At 43.1% G+C, this 19,935-nt stretch overlaps 1 protein-coding gene across 3 annotated transcripts; it reads right to left on the bottom strand.

Moving 5' to 3' along the window:
* Window positions 1-66: 66 nt before the first annotated feature.
* plcg1 (phospholipase C, gamma 1) lies at window positions 67-19,743 on the bottom strand. 3 transcript variants are annotated; one of them, XM_088369073.1, is made up of 33 exons: window positions 19,439-19,743; window positions 18,291-18,605; window positions 13,998-14,150; window positions 13,829-13,922; window positions 13,699-13,746; window positions 13,221-13,305; window positions 13,016-13,099; window positions 12,631-12,653; window positions 12,480-12,549; window positions 12,293-12,394; window positions 11,359-11,477; window positions 10,863-10,948; window positions 10,413-10,533; window positions 10,029-10,197; window positions 9,706-9,828; window positions 9,346-9,447; window positions 9,004-9,191; window positions 8,153-8,353; window positions 7,557-7,676; window positions 7,260-7,440; window positions 7,078-7,155; window positions 6,896-6,999; window positions 6,675-6,768; window positions 6,525-6,597; window positions 5,680-5,843; window positions 5,435-5,531; window positions 4,737-4,961; window positions 4,516-4,664; window positions 4,185-4,299; window positions 2,751-2,912; window positions 2,579-2,667; window positions 1,873-2,138; window positions 67-1,796 (listed from the first exon to the last, which is right to left on the bottom strand). In XM_088369073.1, the coding sequence occupies exons 2-33, from the start codon at window positions 18,505-18,507 to the stop codon at window positions 1,754-1,756; spliced, it is 3,945 nt and encodes a 1,314-aa protein (XP_088225199.1). In that variant the 5' UTR covers window positions 18,508-18,605; window positions 19,439-19,743; the 3' UTR covers window positions 67-1,753. The 3 variants fall into 3 exon arrangements, with proteins under 3 accessions (XP_088225199.1, XP_088225198.1, XP_088225201.1); XM_088369072.1 differs by having other exon boundaries at window positions 18,291-18,581; XM_088369075.1 differs by having other exon boundaries at window positions 6,525-6,594; window positions 18,291-18,581.
* Window positions 19,744-19,935: the final 192 nt, after the last annotated feature.

Genomic DNA, 19,935 nt, shown 5'->3' with positions numbered 1-19,935 from the left:
CAACACGATTATTACTTTTCAACTCAAGACTGAATGGCATCTTTACATAGCGGAACAAGGACAACGTTGTGTTAAGTAGTAAGTATTTTATTCTTAAGCTTTAATATGTTTCTTATGAAAGGCAAAATTAAAATGAATACACTGCCTCTCCATAGTTTAGGCACATTACGGACAGGCGAGACTGTCAGTGAGTTAACAAAAAGACACTTTGGGGCCTTGCACCACACATCCAAGGTGTTGACTTTCTCATCCATTTTTCCTCTTTCACTAAACTGCATGAACCCAACAAAAACAAAAAAATTACAAAAAAAAATGATTACAAGGGCAACAGGCAGCGTTTTGTCTTTCCGTGTTGCTTAGACCAAGTCAGTCGAGACGTGTGTGTGTGTGTGTGTGTGTCGGCAAGTGAATGATGGGGGTGTGTACTGTAGACAGACATTTGCAGTACTGCAACATTGACAGCTGGTGGGGAAAAGCCATACGGGGTACCCAGTCTCTTTCACACACACTCCTCTCTCTCTCTCTCACACACACACAATTCTAAAAACTTTCTGTAGAACAAGCGTTTTTGAACATCCCTGCTTGAACCTCCAGCTCTTCATGAACCCTTATGGCTTGGGAATCTCAGTGTTGGAACACTGAGCAACAATACTGACCTAACATCACGACAGAGAGAAAACAAAAGGGCAAAGTTACACACGAGCTTCGAGTGAACCCACTGAAGGCACCTTGACGTCCGTCCGCAGAGCAGCGGCATCCCGCCTGCTTTGAGTTTACAAACATGCAGAAGCCAGAAGGCGTAAACAAAGATGATGGTTGACATTTCAACAAAAGCGCATCGGCAGTGCAACTTTAAACCTATGAAACACATGATGGCAGTGGTGGAACTTATTTAAATATATGGCATATTTTTCCACTCCTTCAACAAAATGACCATAATGGACAGCTTTCTTATCATGACGCTGTAACATTTTCCACGATTCGGAATTAAAACACTTTTGTCGAGATGAACCGAATTGTATCATGCGATCAACTGGACAAATGAATGAGCAACTGAAAACGCAAATGTGCAAGTTTGTGATTTTTTTGGAATGTAACAAAAAGAAAATGGCTACATGTGCTGTCTCACCAGCTATGACTTCTTCCTGATGCCTTTCACAAAAAAAAGTTAAATATGTAAAAAGGAGGTGCATTACATTCCCCCCGAAGAACAAAAAGAGCAAGAGAGAGAGAGAGAAAAATGCTCAAAACAGTCACAGAGCCCTCATGTTTTACACATATACATAGAAAGGAAATGGAAAGATCACATTATGAATGTTTAAATAATGGGAATAATTCAAAATGAGGGGAGATGGGAGCTCTTTGAGAGCAGGTCGGGTGCTGCTGTCGTCTGTCCGACAGCACAGCAGGAATAAATACATTTTCACACACAGAGATGAGTAAACAGCCCGTAACAGGAAACCCTTTCAAACTTTTCACTGAGCAGCTGGAACGTCTTTTTGTCTTCTTCCCGTGTGCAGCAACCAGCTTTCTCTCTGGCGTGGCGGTCCCTCCCTCTACGATGGTGAGTGGGCTGGGCGAACGGGGCGTGAGGTGTGGGGTGGATCGTGTGAGCTGCCTGAAATGTAGGCCAAAGCGGTGGTGGGCGTTTCCATGGAAACAGTATTCACAGCAGTCAGTGACATCATCAGTACGGGCAGAGGCATGTGGAGGGTTGTTGGAGGGGTTGTGGGGGAGGGGGCGGCTTTTGGATTCAGACACGGTTCTCTCCGCCCACTCGGGTTCGCCGTAGCATCCTGAGGGGGAGGCGAAGACCACAGAAGAGTCACGTCTGGAACCTTCTAATCAACCCTCGCGCCAGTCCGCACACACCTTCTGTTCTGCGTGTCCATGTGGTCGAGCAGTGGCTCCTGCGATACCCTGAAGTCGTCAAGCGGTGACTGGTAGCGAGAGTCGAAGGAGCCTTCCCGGCCCCTATACGACGCCGCGGCCTGACCGGCCGACTGCGGCACGGGCGACACAATGGAGGACACGGATGACGCTGAACCGTGCTCCCCGAAACGTTCTCGTCCGGCGTGGGCCGATGCGGTGTTTGACGGGGTCGCAAGGAACGGGCATATGATCTCTCCGTTTTCATCCTGGAAAGGGACATGCGTTAAAACACTGGTGGTGTTTTATGTTATTAGTCTACATTTTTCAAACATATACAAATATTAATACGGTCTTAAGTTTGGTAACATTGAGATCATATGGCCACATCTGATTGGATGCACAATTGCCGACAAGACCGTTTTTGGCCGTTTTGGAGACAACACAGGTTTGTGTCTGAGAGCATCACAATTGTTGTTTTCAATATTGTGTGTTACAGCCTCAGCACCTTGTCATATGTCCTCAAATCTGGACCAAAATTGTCAATTTGTTTCCCTTTTAATATATATATATATATATATATATATATATATATATATATATATATATATATATATTAGAGTCACTGAAGACTAAATTGTTCAAACGTAGGAATGTATCACTATTCACATGATGGCAGTGTTCTCAGGAACACAAGATGAATGCTTACTCTTCCTCTGACGATGTCCATGTGGACCAACAAGGAGGCCAACTCCAGATCCTCGTTAAAGCTGTTCTTCAGAGGGACTGAGCGATAACCTGGCACAATGCAGAAGGCAAGAGGTCACCACAAGGGTGGCGCCGCTTTGCTAGCAAGTGACGGCAATGCACCAGCAGCGTACCTGTCTTTAGGCTATGAATAGGGAACGTGGCCTGAGCCAGAAAGTTCTGGTCACTGAACATGTCGATCTCGTAGACCACGAAGCGCAAGAAGGCAAAGGATGAGTTGCTTACTGCAAACTGAAATGGCTTTCTGGGCCACGTGGGGTTCAGACCATTATCAGCTGCAGAAGGAAAAAGTACAGCAGTCAGACCAATGAAGTTTTGGCGTAAAAAAAAAAAAACACACATACAAGCCTAATCTATTAATTCAAATACGGCATAGCAGTTAGTTAAGAGTTAAACCGCCCAAAGTTTTCTCTCCCGCTCTATGCCGAGCCAGCATTCCTCCCATCATGAAAGCTTGGTGGAGGAAGATGAGCCTGCGACGCGCTGCGGCACGTCAGTCCGTCACGCTGACACACTGGGTCCTTGTCTAGCTTCATACCCTGGAGGCTACCCGCTTGATTCCGCCAGTAGTATATGCTTGCAGCTTATTATAAGCTTGTCAGACAGGTGGCTTTGTGCATATGAATACTTGTCTTTAAGAAAGAGCTGATGAGCTGCTTTAATTTTTCTTTTTAACAACAGTACTTAAAATGAATGGTAGTGGTATCAGTTTCTGATGCTGAAATACAGAGGTACGATACTGGTATCGGTATTCCGTGGACTGAGAGTCATACAACACCACAGCCAGCTTTCTCACATGGCTGGGAGTATCTCGTGAGTGGTTTGCATTGTTTCTGTTTACGTGACAACCAGGAGAGCATTTAGCTGCCGACACAACATCCGTCTGTCACCATATTGCATGGTGTTGTGTAAACGTTTTTTTTCTTTTTTGGATGGAGAAGTGCTCCTCCTCTTGTCTGCTTGAAGCAAAGTCACGACATTACCTCCAGAATTCAAACACAGTGAACTCGCTCGAGACAAGCGGCACGTCGTTCATTCTTCATATTGTCTGTATTGGCGCATGATAAAAGGCAAGGCAGGCCGGGCGTGTCTCTGTCAGTCGGCACTTGACCCAGTTGGAGACATTTAAAGGGACAGAGAAACCCTCCCCCTCCTATTAAAACCCAAAAAAAAAAAAAAAAAAACTTTTTGTCTTCCGATCGCAAAAATCGGTGTCCGTCCAGGACAGATGGATTTGACCGTTCTGTCCCAGGAACGGAATATCCATGACGGAGTAAAAAAACAATCACGTTTGCATTTGTTTAACAAAATTTGAATGAAAACGAAAAATCCTCACAATTGCAAGACTGAAAGGCATTATCAAGTGCCAGTACTTGCTATCTATGCTTATTTAAAATTGACCCTAGGTAATTCTAGTTTGGTTACAATCATAACTACAGCACAGTTAAGGGTGCTAACTATCACATGCAGAGCTCCGCAGCTTGTTTTTTCCTTTAAGAATCGATATTTGACAAGACAATTGTTTTGTTTTGACACTCAATACTCACCTTCCGAGTCTGTTTTTTGCTTGGCGCTGTCATACTCCGCCCCACACACCTCAATCTCGATCAGAGGACAAACAATGCCACGCCCGTGTTTGGGTAGGTGCCTTGCACCCAACACCTTTAAAAATAGACGCAAGTAAATACTTTGTTTACATCACACTTTTCATGGAACAAACTTACCAAGTGCTTAACATGGTTAAAACAGTTAAAACAGATAACAACATGAACATATCTAGGGATGCACCATGACTATTGGATCAATATTGAGGAAAAAAACCTCACATTCATTTAGCCGATACCAACAAAATTGGACAGATGACAAGAACAGAAATACCTCGATCTGAAGAGTGACTTCCGCGAGGCCCCGCACCGTGTGTCTGTCAAAGGGATCAAAGGTGTCGTCCCTCATGATGGGGGGCTGGAGGACGTAGCCGCTCCTTCCATTCAACATGAACAAGGCCTGGTTCATCTGCATGGGCTTATCTGAACAGGCGACAGTAGGAGCGTAAAACAATCACACGTTCTGACTCGGAAAGTGTGAAAAATGGGGCATACCCGCCGTCTGGAAGTTAAGCGCTACAAGCTGTGAGCCGCAGAGCCACATGGGCAGAGGGTCGTAGTTAGACGAGTCCAGTCTCTGGCCTCGAGGGTAGATCCTGGACAGCTGCAGTCGATTGTATTGCAGGAACTTCTTCCCTTTAATCTTGTTGACGTATTTCTCCGCCTTGGTCTCAGGAAAGGAAGACATGTCCCGGAAACAGGCGCGCTCCGTGCCAATCTCTAGAGGATGTCGAGAAACAAGGACAGTGTTGACTCACCTGGATTAGTGTTTGTACAGGGGAGGGAGTGAGCCCTGACTGGCAAAAAATTGAGCAATTAATGCCCCATTTTAATAACAGTTTATTTTAGTAACTCCCAATACAATTCAATGATATGTCTAAGTCACTTACCTTGTGTGGGGTGAACTCTCAGTAACTTCTGCTAACAACCCAGGTCGAATTTAGCCCTCCCCCAAAATTATTTGTATTTTAGCCTTTGCATCACTTCTATATACAACTGTGACAGAAATGACTGCTTTCCTATCAGCCAAGGCTTTGACGCCTTTATCCACAAAAGAGTCTCAAAACATGGAGACGTGAAACCAGCAGGTGAGTTTTCCAGTGAATTGTTGAGGAAAATTCACACATTCACGCGCACCCACGATGAAATGGTGGTTCACTGCAATATCACCATTAAAGTTGCGTACAACTTACTGTCTTCATCAAATGGCACAGGTCTACAGTAGACAACCAGGTCGGACAACTCCAGTGCAATCTTCTTTCTCCTCTCCATCATCTTCCCCTCCTCCAGCTATGGAAAGACATGCAACTGACGTTAGGAAACCAAAGCCAATGAAGGAGCAAAAGCTCCGGTGGTTATGTGTCACTTTGGAACCACAGAAAGTACAAAACAAAGGAACATATAAAAGTGTCTGTGTATGTGGGGGGGGCACACACACCTTTGCCTCGGAGGTCATCGCCACCTCACGAATCTTGTGAACCCATTCCTTTAATTCTTCCTGACTGCTGGCAGCAACTTCCAGCACTTGTCCAGACCGCATGGCGGTGGTTGGCACAAGGGAGAAGACATGTGGCCTGCTTCCTTTCCCATCCGGCCGCACACCTGTTCCGGAAACAGATGTAGAAATAAAAAATATAGTCTTAACACAACTTTTGTGAGCATCCCCATCACTAAATTTACTGTCTGAATTTATGTACATGTAATTTGATTGCTGAACTCTCCAAAAATAATTTAGAAAAATTCTTAATACTTGATATTAGTGTAAATGAAACCCCAAAACACTGAAGGACTAAGCACATAAATCATGCGGCTATGTACATCAAACACAGGTGTCAAATGTGAAGACAATACTGTTTCTATGGCCTACACAATTTAATCCATTTGTTTGGGATATAACATTTCAACACATCACCTCCCCATACATCAGTAAATGCACAACTTGTCAAACTCATTACTGCCGCCAGAGGGAGACAAAAGCACAGCTAAGGACAGAGAAGCAACTTTTAGAGCCTCACTACAGTGAGCATATCAATGCAAGATGGGTGTGCCCTGCCGAGCTGCAGGGCCTAGATTGCCGATAATAAAGAAACAAAAGAATTACAATAAAACCAAAAATGACCTATTGTAATACTAGAGCTAGACAAATCAAATGCAGCACAATTAGCTGAAAATTGAGATTGCAATCCTGGAAGAAGGCTGCCCTAGCACAATGAGTGCCGGCACCTACTGCTGCCATCGAACCGAACAGGAAGAGGAGTGGGGGTAGCAGAGGGTGGTGCTCACCAATCTGACAGGAGGAGACGTCCACAGTTCCTCTCAGCAGATCTCCCAGAGGGCTGTTTTCTGTCATCTCCTGCTGGACATAAAGGAAAAGCATAGGTGAATCGAGTGAAGCCGAGGAAGCACAGAGCGCTGCGTAGATTTGCTCCTCACATTTCTGTCTGGCTCTGCGGCTGACGGACTGATCTCCTCAACATAGTTTGCAGGAAACCACAGCTGCTTCTTCCCTCCACAGTCGCCCTTCCACCTAGTAGAAGTGTAATTTTTCAATCAACTAAAGCCACAGTCACTCCGGGAATCTTCCCACCAGCACTCATCGCCACCGATATGTTTTAAAGCATGAGAGCTCCTTCTACGATGCATGTCAAACTCACCATCCTCCTTCCTGTTTGTCCACATTGGAGATGGTGGCGTTTTTAGTAAAGGAGAGCTCGTCATCTCTTTGGGCTTTGTACTCATACATGGCTCTTACTGTGCACTGCAAAAGGCAGACAGAAAGTGCAAGAATTGTCAGAGGTAGCAATTCAACTGAAATATCTCCATAGCTGACACTCACCTTAAAGACAGGCATTTGATTGGCTTCCACATAAAATCCAGGATTTCGGCCTTCGTAAAGTGACCCGTAGTCGGGCTCCTATCAGACAAGACAAACTCATAATCGGACTGTCACTGTTGCATTCAAGATTACAGAAGCACATAAAGATCAAACCAGTCCAGTCAGTCCAAAGTGGTACTCACAGCAGTGCCAATCTTTTCTAGTGTGTCTTCATTGATGGGATATCGCAGCTTCATTTTGCGATATAGAGGGTGCTTCTCATAGTAGCTGATGAGATCCACAAGGCTGTCAAACTCTGAAGTGCCCAGCACCACGGTCTGACCTTCCTGCTGTACACAACAGTGCTTAATCTTGCCCTCGGCCCTGCATGGCAACAATCATAGGCAGACAACAAATGATTATCAGCCTATCACATGATTGATGCCTATCTATCCTTACAATCTCTCTGAACGTGACATTTAAATCAGAGCTATACTTGCCTGAAGGAAATGGCAAATGAGTTGGATTCAGCCCTCTTCCTGACAAGGAAAGCACCATCTCTTGGAACTCGCATCAACATGTTCTCAGCATGACTCCTAGATAGGTTGGCATGGTACCACCTGGAACAAACAACCGAGGAAAGACCAGATGAGAACAGGTACATTTTCTGATTTTATCATCACCCGGGCACTCCAATTAATACATTAAACCAAATCACAGCATTCCACACACTTTTTAATTGAAGGAAAACATGTTTCTCTGTATTTTTGTGTTGATGTCCTAAATCAGCGATTACCAGTGGGGTACAAGCAACGATAATGTTTGTCTTCAGCGCTATGCAAAAGACTCATTCAATTAAAAATAGAAAAGGGTAATTACAACCAACACATGCTAAACAATCCATCCAGGAATCAACATTGAAACTTTAAGAATCTATCTACCTGAGACAAATCCCTAGCGTGTGTTATAATCTTTGTCCAAAAAAGATTTATTATAATTCTGTCAAATAAGAGGACATGTAGATGATTGCATGGTAAACTTGTAAAAAACAACCTCTAAACAATTCTTTCATTCTTAATATGTTTTTGAGTCTCACTCTTTGCTCTCATGGGCATTGGTCTGCGGCACAGGCTCAGTCAGTTTCATCTCAAATTCATTGCAGCGCAAGGCCACCTGCTGGTAGTGGTTAATGAGGGCAAAGAGCGTGTCAAACACCAGGTTGTCAGTCAAGTAGAATTTTGGGCTGCCGGCCTCCTGGCGGGAGTGAATGCGACAATGCTGCACTCGTCCCGAGCGCCTAGAAGAGATGGATGAGAAAAAAAAAGTGACAAATGTGTTTCGTTTTCACTCCGTGAGTTAATGTATTAGAATGGGCATTTTCACAAATTAAAGATAAATAAATAAATAAATAAATAAATAAATAAATAATGAATACGTAGCTAGCTAGTATAGATTATTAGGAGAGTCACAGCATTTATGAAGTAGTGTATTTGGTTGAACTTTTCATGTGTTTTGGGGTTTTCCAGGGTGCTTGCGAGCCTGTATAACAGACCTTCAAAAATCACTTTGTTCAATATTGTCCTGTCCTGGAAAGGTTTGAGCATATACATTCAATCCATCACTTTCCTTGATTACTCTGTTTGTGACTGGATTTATTCAGAGTAAATGCAATGACAAAGTCAATGATCCAAACATGACAATATTAAATCCATAAAATGCAAATTCACTAGGATGAATCAGTGTTTGACTGCAGTCGTCTATTTCATGTCCCCAATACAAATTAGGTGTAAAATGAAAATCTAAAGTATTCAGTTCAATTAGAATGTCTCCAAAATATTCATTTAAAATGTGTAAAAACCAAACAATTCAGCCATCTTCCTTTAGATGACGACGTACATATTGCTTTATCACAATTTTCAGAAAGTACATAAAAAAAAAAAAACATACCAGAAAGACAGTGTGTAATCCCCCACAAAGGTCTCACTCTCTCGAACCAGGAAGGAGCCATCCGGCGCGCCGGTCTCGAGGCAGTACTCGGACAGCAACCGTTCAGCAATCTGTCGCCCGTCCCGCCCTGCGCCCAACTTTCCATGGAACCACTTTTCTGTGACATGCTGATCCATCCCATTGGAAACCTGTCGATTAGCAGGAAGGACTGATAAAAGAGCTCAAACCCAACACAAACAGGAAATACTTGACGCCACATAATTGAAGTGTTGCAATGATCTACAAAGAGGCTGGGGACAGTGTGGTCCCAGGGTGGCGTCACGTAAAGTGAGGCCAACTTACCTCTCTGTGCTCCTCCTCCTCGTCGTTACCCTGATTGCTTGAGGTCTCCTCTGAGTAGTAGATCTTGCTGCTGGTCAGGACAAAGAAATGAGGATACCACTCCTGCAGCGAGAGGGACAGGATATGAGGAGGCAGAATGTGTGAGCTACATTAATTATTTAGAGCATCCATGTGTTGCACAGAAATATGACCACCATCTAAGCGGGAAGAGCAGTTCGAAGATATTTGGCTCGAAGAAGGATACAATTACACAATAATAATATAAGGCCAATAATATGTACACAGACAAAGGGTGAACATAAATTACAAACGTGTCCCAGAAGATACATGAAAGTTTCAGTCTGTTCCGAAGGCACTTACATGATTGATCGGGTCTTCCAAATATAGGATTCCGTTTTTGATGGAGTTGCTGATGTCGTTCTCCGAGTAGGGAGTGGAGGTGGACACCTCCTCATAGGCGCTGCCCTCAGCGAGCTTCTTATGCTGCCACATAGAAAAGGAGAGCAGTGAGATGAAAGATGAATTTACAACTATGACAACATGAAAAATTATGCAATTTGACTGTGAAAACATGATTACGTGACGTGTGCCAAAGAGAGAATACAGCAGACAGTGAAATCAATTTGCCACAAAAGATCTAAGTGTACATTGTTGATTTAAAAAGATGACATAGGAAGCCCAACCTTGATGAGGATCTTCTTCTTCAGCTGGTTGGGTGAGGGCAAGCCATCCGCTGCGATATCCACCGCCTTGGTGAGCAACATGTCTCCAAACAGTTTCTTAAAGTGAGTGGCCATGTTCCTCTGCTGGACAATACTGCAGTGGTCCTCAATGGACAGGATTATGGGAAAGCTGTAGGGAGAGATCAGACTTAAAAAAATGGCAACTTCCCCTTTTCACTGCACTTAGGTGCCGTTTCTTATCTTATTTTCTCACGCAGTACAATTTCCTCAGGTCACATTGTTTCCCCACACATTATTTGTGCAGCGTGATTATCTTTGTCATACATCACTGGGGACGCCTGGAACACGACACTGAAGAGGGCCTGACAGTCTCTGGGAACTCACTCTGACGTAACAAATGCGTGCTCTTTGATGGTGGTCAGCACATCACAGAACTTGATCTTTGTTGTAAGCGTGTGCCCGTGGTAGATGACTGGCATTCCATCTGGACCATCCCAGCAGTCCACTGCAGAAACAAAACACATGTAGCGACATGATTGCAAATACAGTCAAAAGGAATAGAAACCAGTATTACAGAGCTACAATTTGAATGTGAACCTCACCTTGGTATTGGAATTCAAGTGTCTGAGGCGTGATTCAATTTCTATGACATGCTAACTCTTTCGCGCAAGTCAAAGAATCCAGCTTTACTAGTTCACGTTTGTGATCATATACAGTGGTTATGAAACTGCTTTGTGTGTGCATGTGTGTGGTGCTTTTGTGTACGCATGCGTGCAGCTGTGAGGGTGTGGTAGCTACATTGGCAGATTAACTGAGCGACCAGTGTTTACTCACATTCAATACAGCGGCAACCCATTCTTAAACAGCGCGCATATGCTTCCAGAGATGATTCACTGGAAAATTGGTCTCCTGTCAGGTACCTAAAAATAAACATGTGACGAGTCAAAGTATGCACACCTCTTTCACTGTGCAGCATCAACACCCGCATCGCGCACACACACATACGTCATGGTGCAATTTTTCTTTTGTTGCCCTGTGCAAACACCCATTTCAAACTCTATCAAAGCAACAATGTTGTCATTCTCCCTTTTGAGTTTGGCGCCCAGCATAGAAAGGTGCACATTAGAACAATGTTTCACACACTTTTCAACTGAAGGAGAACATGTACATAGTTTCCAGACAAAATATAGGCAGTTTGCCTATTGAACTATCCACTGATTATCTGATTGATGACGTCAGTTCAAAGGTGTGGAAGTTTCACGCCAAGATGCCAACTCAAGTGTTCCGTAACACAACAGTAAGTATAGACAGAAACTAGCTGGACCCTTACGTGTTGTGTGAAGAGGAGATCCAGTAATGGGACAAAGGGTTGTTCATATTTTCTGGACATACTTGGTCCAAGGAGGAATCCCAGATGGTGTTCTCTTTGGAGAATAAGTATGTCAGGAACTAGACAGGCCAGACCAAAGCACAAAATAATATTTTACTCAGCGAGTATGAATTTGTTAAAGGACAATAAAGTCGAATAAATAATATTCCCATATACATAACTACTCGTTGATAGAAACTTGAGCAGTAAAACTACAGGAAACCAAGGTATGAATTAAACAAGACGTACGTATATTGTTTGATATGTCACATATCACTGGCACCAGGCTGGAACTTCCTATTTCACAATTTGGTAATTTTCACCTATCCTATTGGTTAATATTATTTGTTACAAATTATTGACCAATATAAAGTGTTGAAAACGGCTTGCTCTCTTTTTTGGAGGTACAAATGTTCCGCCCGATGGGAGTGATATACTGGAGGGATTTCCTAATATTTATAAAAAAACAGAAGACTTGAAGGGGTTTTAGACTTGATGGAGAATGTCGCAAGATGTTTCAGTGCTTGATTCCCAGCATGAAGCGCTTTTATGTGCCATAATATGACCCCGTGAAAACAGACGGCACCAACTCCTACAGGCTGGTTTGCATAAGTGCTCTCTGTTCTCTGCTGTCTAGTCCATCACTGCTTTATGGCAACCACAGAGCGCATCTGTCACTTTCTGTATACAACTAACACAATACCACAGATAACCTTTTCTAATTGTGTGGGAGGTGTTTAAGGCCATATTTGGGCTTTCCTGTGTCAATTACCAAGCACCACCTACCTACACAAACAATACCATTTCACATTTTATCAGCAGCCAGCAAAAAGCCTCTGCAGTTAAAAATAATATTGGGAAAGTAAAACCAAAAAAAATGTAAGCGCATGCGTACCTCATCTTGAAGAAAATAAGGCTGTTCCACTTCTCGAAGAGGGTCTTTCAGGTAGCTGAACATAAACTCCTGAACTTTGATGCTATCGGTGGCCCACATATCCTGCATTTAACACAAAGTGTATAAAAACACCAACCTATTCAAGAATTAGGGGAAGCGATGTGCAATAAAGCAGAGGGATTATTACCATCTGAGAATCCAGCAGGAAGCTCTTAAAGTCCTCAAGGGAGATCCTCTGCTCTGGTCTGTCAATGAACCTGGCGGAGAGAGTAATGCCTCAGTAAGCACACATATGGGATGCGGCTGAGCACTGTCTTATTTGTTTAGTTTTGGCCTACCTCTGCAAAAATGGGACCTCGAGCTGAAAGGAAAGAGGGAAAAAATGTCACTTAATTGGAGGCCTGAGGATGGGCACAAACTGGTGTTGTATGAGGGTGGTTAGTCATGGCAGGCATTCATTTCTTTTAAATATGCCCCAGCCTGCCTCCTCTTCATCTGTAGGAGTGTGTTAATGTGTGTCCTAATGGCCTTCACTAGAAGGGCTTGTGAGTTTTGAACTGGACTGTATTGATCTTGCAGTCATTTGAGAACAGACAGATGGGGGAGGAAGCGTGCCCGGGGAATGGCATCGGACTGTGGGGGTGGATTGTCGAGGCCGGGGGGATGCACAACCTCGGACAGACTTGTCTGTGAACAAATTCTAGATGCGTTATATAAACTTACGTTCTTCTGAGCATCAAACATGAGGTTGCGATAAAGTTGTGAAAACTGGCTGAAGGACACTTCTCCGTTTCTCCACTCAGAGTCCTGAAAAAAGACGAGGACAATACAAGGTTCCGTCGTTCATCTCAAGCTTGGTGATAAATACAAAAGCAACCAGGAAAAGTATCAGAAGTGCAAGCCAGATTGTTAAGTAAAGTGAGGTTACCGGAAGTTTCTCTCGGAGGAACCTCATGTTGGGCACCCTGTAGTTGACCTGGCTCAGCATGTTCTTCAGATCCTTACAGGATATCCTAGACAAGAGCAAAAAATCAAACACAAATATGAAGACGCACGTAAAGCGGACTTGCTCTCTCGTCCAGGATGCGACAGACAAACATCTCTGTCTATTACTATAAGTCTTACATGGGCTGCTTCCTGCAGCATGAAAAACTGCTGGTCTATAACTGGGAGGTTATGTAGTTTCTTCCTTACACCTAACATTACGCAAGCCTGCTGTAGCTCATAAACGTACTCCCTTTTCCCTAAGTACAATCGACCGCCGCTTCAAAAAACACTCTAAATATACATGATACCAGTTGTGGTGGTGGTCAAACACGGAACCCCGCCCCACCCAAAAAAATCAAAACAACGGAAAAAACTCCTACGCAAATGCCAACGTGAAACTTCAAATGAAAGCAACTTACCTATCTTCTCTGTTGCGGTCAACGGCATAGAATTGCTTCCGCAGCCACCTAAATGTAAACAATGATGGATATGATGCATTAAAAACACGACAGCAAATGCCAAGACGTGGTCCACCTTGTACTGCTTTACCTCTCTATTTGAAGTGGTGTTGTGGACTGCAACGTGTCAGCAACAAGCCAATTTAACCCCTTCACCCACAAGGTCATCTCTTCATCGGATGTTGCTATAAGCAATGACAATCATTTTTGAAAAGTCGCTACATGTTTTTCCAGACATACAAACACCTTTTAAAACATACCTGCTAGGCTGAGAGATTTAAGGCGGAACTCTGTCCCGTACAGAATGACAAAGCAGTGAGCTTGATCCAGCCTGGCTGCAGAGTCCTCCATATAGCGCTCAAAGTCACGAGACTTCTGTCCGGGTCGGATCTCTTTGATTTCTCGGATGTCAACTGGTGATAAGGGCACACATATGACATGACACGACATAAGTGCTGGAAAGATTCAGCTGAGCTATGGCTTGGTTGAATGTGGATCGAAGTTGTTCCGAAAATCGATGTATGGATACTTAATGCAATGACGCTGCACTGTCTTAGAATACTTGTTGAACTTGCTGCATTAGTAGGAAGAGATTGAAATGTTTTATTCGTTTAAGCTGCAACAACAAATAAACACCACTTCCTCCCCAAAAAGCTAGCAGTATGAGTTTGGGGAAAGAGAAGACAAAGCTGGCTGCTAACCAAGTTAAAATTCAATCAAGCTTTTATACTCATTGACACATATGGCAGATTTTTGGAACCTGCCTCTTGTTAATGAGTGGACACAGAAGTTTGCATGTGGACTGCTTTTAAGACCTTGGCAGTGAGGAGACTCACGCAAGCACGCAAACACGCACACACAAAAGCACGCACGCACACAATCACATGTTTTTTTTTCTCAGCTCTTGACACTCTTCCTGCTCCTGCACCACACTTCCTGTGATTTTGTCGCCTACACACCACATCTGTTTGTGTTAAGGTGTAAATGCTCTTTTCTGGAACACCCCCCCAACACTCCAAAAAAACAGCTGAGTCTTCTCATGATGAATTTCACCATGCTAAAATGTGGAAAACCGTTAACAGGTTTCACCTGTATTGCATCTTTAAAGCTCCACTAGGGAACTTTCCAGTTCTTGTTGATTATGGCAGCGCCACATGTACAAAAACGGTAGTGTTTTGCCCGAAGTCAACGACATTTCCTACGAGTGCCAGCGTGCAGTGTCGTAAAATCCTGAACTGAATGGACTCAAATACATTGCTATTTGCAGTGGCTGTGTGAAAGATTACATGCGGTGATGACTCTAATGGTGTCCAAACGTTTAACTTTGGTTTGATACCATAACCGCATGACGCCCAGATAAGTTTAGAGCCTGAAAAATGATAAACAGAGGTGGGCATATTGCCCTTTTCGTGGATGAATGACAAGGAAAGAGAATTTAAAAAAAGAGATGGACTGAGGATGGTATTTTTGTGATGAATAAGGGGGGAATTTTGAAATGTTAATCATTACCTAAATGGGGGGGGGGGGAATGAAACAGTAAATTGCAAATGATGCCCGCTATATATTATTTTGCATGACATTGCAATAATTGACTTGGATTTGATCCTACCTTGGGCTTCAATGCATAGTCAGATCCTTTTAAACCTTTTGGCATGTGTTGCGGGAATTGTGACAGCTTGTGATTGAGCATGAAGAAGCATTTTGGACAAGGAATGCAGGAACGAGAATAACAGTATGCTACAAGAGAGTAAGTATCGGAACATTCATACATTGACTGTATGATCCCCCCGATTCCCCACCCCAAGCTACACGTCACTGAGTTCACCATACGTGCGGAAACCAGGACAGGTTGATTTGTTTCAGTCCTTTGTGTCAAACTTTGTGGGGGCCTACTTGAGCAGATGCCGGAAATAAGGAGGTAGGCAGGGGTATAACCTTATTAGAGGAGATGAGCGCATGTCGCCTGTGTACCACACTGCCACACTTCCTTCAGCTCTGCATTTTGCCTCCTACGAACACTTCTAATGTCCACAAACAAAATGTGCATTCCTGTACAACCCAACAAAGCAGCCATTTTCAACACCGCTTGTTCTTATGAGTGCACACTCAGGTTTTGAGTTACAAGTCATAAAATATTTTGTGGTCTCTGTTACAGGTATTGTGGGAACAGCATTTGATCTCTTATGATTACATATAGAACAGATTCAAACCTCTCCATAGGCAGACAGTTATGTTTTGTGCATTTTGAATGTAACAGGAAAAACACAGTCAAGTTGTGAGTATTTTTTTTCTAAACATTCAAAAAGTGCAGCCCATAAAACCAAGTTGATTGGCTCCCACTGGTGTTTTATCGAAAATCAACTGTCTCAAATTTACTGTAGGTGTTAAATTGGACAGTGATTTTAAATTGGACCAGCAAATGTAGATTGTGTGTCTGGCAGTGAAACCCTTGATTGTAATCGGGACGAGACTAGATAAGCAGAATTGCTTCAACCCACTTCCCTTTTCGACGAGTCATGTAAAATGTGAAATTAAGTTGTAATAAGTTTGTTGTTCTTGCTGAAATAAAATAGAAATAAAAAAGGATAATTTCTTCTATTACAATAAGGACCTCTAAATGTTAAAAAAAAAAAAAAAAAAATCACAACCTATTCCTGAACACATATGTGGCATCAATTCACCTCTCAAGATGTATCAAAATACAGCCATGAACTGGTGTGTATGAGAGATTTGCATGTATGGAATATTCCTGCAAAAAAATTATAAAGTGAAATATTCTCTTTTTTTTTTTCTTCACTTTTTACATCTGTGAGTGTGATGCATCCAGAGCAATTGTGCACAGGGCATCCTGCTTAGGCCAGAGGTAGACATAAAACTACACAACTCAGTGGAAGACTGCATGTTCGTAGATCTGTGCAGCACTTGCACCCAAGTACATGACTCAGGGATTCAGACTAATTTTTATTGTTGTTTATAGGGGCAGAGTGTATCATGGACTGAACTTTTAGGGATGCAAGCTGGATGTTTCACACAAGTGAATGGGACTTCGCCAGCAGTGTGCGAGCTCGCGAAAAGTTTCACTCCAAGTAGTGTTGTCCCGAAACTAAAATACCTTGATACCAGTACATGGCAAAAACTGAAAATATCAGTAAAAAAAAGCCATGCAATTATAGCTGACAGGTAAACAACTTAAAATGACTTTTATTTTTATTAATTAAAATAATACTATAAAGATAGTATGGTAATTTGTATCTATTTGGTAGCACAAAAAATACATACAAACAGTTTAGAATAATTTATCACGAAAAAATTAACATTGACACTACTGATATACAGTGTACATGTTCTCCCCGTGCCTGTGTGGGTTTTCCCTGAGAACTCCGTTTTTTCCCAAATTCCCAAAACATGCGTGGTAGGTCGATCAAGCGCTCCAAATTGCCTGTAGGTGTGAGTGCGGATGCTTATTTGTCTCTACACCACTTATGACTATCTCCGTTCACCACAAAAGTGAGATAATTACAAACGGTAAGGCAAATATCCAAGTACAAGGATTTAGCTGTTACATGGCAAGCGTGATCTGAGTGATCCACTTACTCTTTACACGCACAATAAATGTGGATATTTATTCATTTACATGAGAAGGATTTAACCGGCTGATGCACATTACTGAGGCGCTTCTGCAGTCATGCGGCGGCAGGTGCGCGGCGTGGCAGCCCCGTTTTTTGTTGGAGGGCATTGGCAGATTTTTTTATTTTTAAGTAATGATATTCAGGAATTACGGTATTGAGTCATTTTTGCCAACTGAAATTGACAGTATGATATTAGTACCTGTACTGCAACGCCATTCCTAAGCTTCAAAATGTCATCCATTAGTACATATGAAAATGTAAATATGTTTTTTTTTTAGAGTCAAGGAGATTTTTTACACCCTCTATCGCCTGATTAGACGTACGTTATAACCTAGATTTTTTTCAGCCACTACATTATGAAATTAGGATGCCTAAATGCCTAAACTGGGCACAGTCTAGAGGCTCTGCAACTTGAATGCATCCAGCATTAGACTTAATCGGTCTTGTGATCTTTTTGCGAACAAAGAACTTTGATGTGGCTAGTTCGTCACTGTCAAGAAAGATTGGTAGATTAGACAGGCTCGCTCAACAGATACTGCAGAAAGATTAGACGGACGGCCGGCAGGCAGGCAGACACTGAAGTCAAGCAAAAGACCCCTGAGAACAACTTATTATTATAGGAAATACTGTTTCAAAAGTTGACCAAATCAAGTTTTAAATAGCAGTACCAAACATAACACACATTACATTCTCAAAACATTTTAAACCAAGCATGTATGCACAACCCATCCATCCAAACTCATCCATCCATCTAAAACTTCAGACATTAAAATTGCCACAACAAATTTTTGCAGACGTAAAAAAGACATGCATGCAGCTATGAAGTAAGCGCTTTTCGATATAGATAGAATCAGTATCAAGGTATTTTATGCAGGGCGCGAATAAAAGTCAGAATTTTGGTATTGTGTATAGATGGGTACTTACTTTCTCCCTCAATTTTGTCCGTGCCCCGGGTCCAGATAATGGTCCTTGTCTCCAGCTTGACCTGGAAAGTTCTCCTCTCTGGCCTCTGAGACTTTTTGGAATAAAACAGCGTCAGCACTGTGCCCAGTTCCAGGTCTCGGTAGAGGTTGTTCATCTCTGCGTCGTTGTCCATCCACGCAACGGGCCCGTTGGAAAAGAAGCCTGCCGTCCCAGCCATGTTCACTTCCCCTGTTTGTTATCCGTTTCCTTTCAGAACAATATGCTCAGCCCAGGCCTAGTAGACAGGCATACCTACAACAGACGAAGGAGTGAGGCCTGTGGAACAACGATTACAAAGTGTGTCAGCTTCGTACATACTTTCAAGCATTTGACTCAGGCCGGAGGAACGCTCGGCAGCTTTGGCTGAATATTTACTATTCCGGTTTATATTTGGCCACACAAGGGAGTACAGGTAGTCAGTGTTCAAGGTATGATTAAAAAATATTTTGGTCAACAGTAGTTACTAATTATAAAAGTTCAGCTCATCTTTTTGACATGAGAGGAAAAGACACAAGGATCCATTGTATATGTAGTCATAATGTAACTACGCTGACGACAGATGCAAGTTAGTTTTGACTTTTGTGAATTCATAGTTTGAAATATGGAACGCATAAAAATATCAGTTGCCATTACGACAAAAATAAATAAAAAGAAAATAATATCTTGCAGGGAAGCTACTGTGTCTTGAAGCTAATATCCCAACACGGTAACTTTCTTCCTCACATTGGACCGTACACGTTCCACATCCAAGCATTCATATGTCGCAATCCTGCACAATACGTTTATGCAACATTGTTAAGGGGGGCGCGGGGGGGTCACTCGGTTGCGGCCATGGGATGCAAACAACCGAGTGGGGAAACAAACGTCGTCGTCTGGCCATTTCCTCAGCCTAAAATCGTGGCCGGTGAGAGTGAGCTAGCATGTTGTTGGGCCGCTGACATGCTGCTGTGCTTCGTTTCAGACCCTCACAGGGCTCAGGTAAGAAGAGCTACTCTCTCCTGTCTTGACGTGTCTGCTTTCATATCTTGGTCGGAAAAAAAGTTAATTGGGGGGGCGGGGGGTGTCATGGGGGACACGTCGCAGTAGATGCTGTGTTGTGCTGGACTTACCACCACAATCTCGGCCTGACCGCACATCTCTAACGGCTGCCTGCTCCCCTTTCCCGTTTGTTGCCTTTCCTTCTGCGTTTCGTCCGCTTTTCCGGGATTTGAGCACCGCCGAGTCCTCCGGGGGACTCACCAGCTCCCGACGACAAAACGCACAATTTTCTCGCCTCCCCTCTGGCAATCCATAGAGAGGGACAGGCAATCCGCGTGAGCAGTGCCAACGGTACCCGAGTCTGCTTTTTGCTCAAGTCGCCAACTGGCAGTCCAGCCGATTCTCCTCCCTGCGACTACTAGTGGCGTCAAGAAAACCTAGTATTTCCGGTGATGTCTTTCACAATAAAAGCAATACACGCCTATTGATCGATTATTGAGACAACTTCCTGAGCCGGTCCAATTTTTTAACCAAAATTGAGTTGTTTTTAACCCAGCATTTATACGCACATTTGAAAAGGCTGAGTATAATTTTTTTTTTTAAAAACTCATTTTTTTCGCGGACCGCA

This window comes from Syngnathus floridae, chromosome 2 (genome assembly GCF_059516105.1).
Source record: "Syngnathus floridae isolate MCC-2025c chromosome 2, RoL_Sflo_1.0, whole genome shotgun sequence".
In the NCBI taxonomy this organism is placed as follows: domain Eukaryota; kingdom Metazoa; phylum Chordata; class Actinopteri; order Syngnathiformes; family Syngnathidae; genus Syngnathus; species Syngnathus floridae.
The sequence above is the reverse complement of the archived record's forward strand: the minus strand, read 5'-3'. Positions and strand labels throughout refer to the sequence as shown.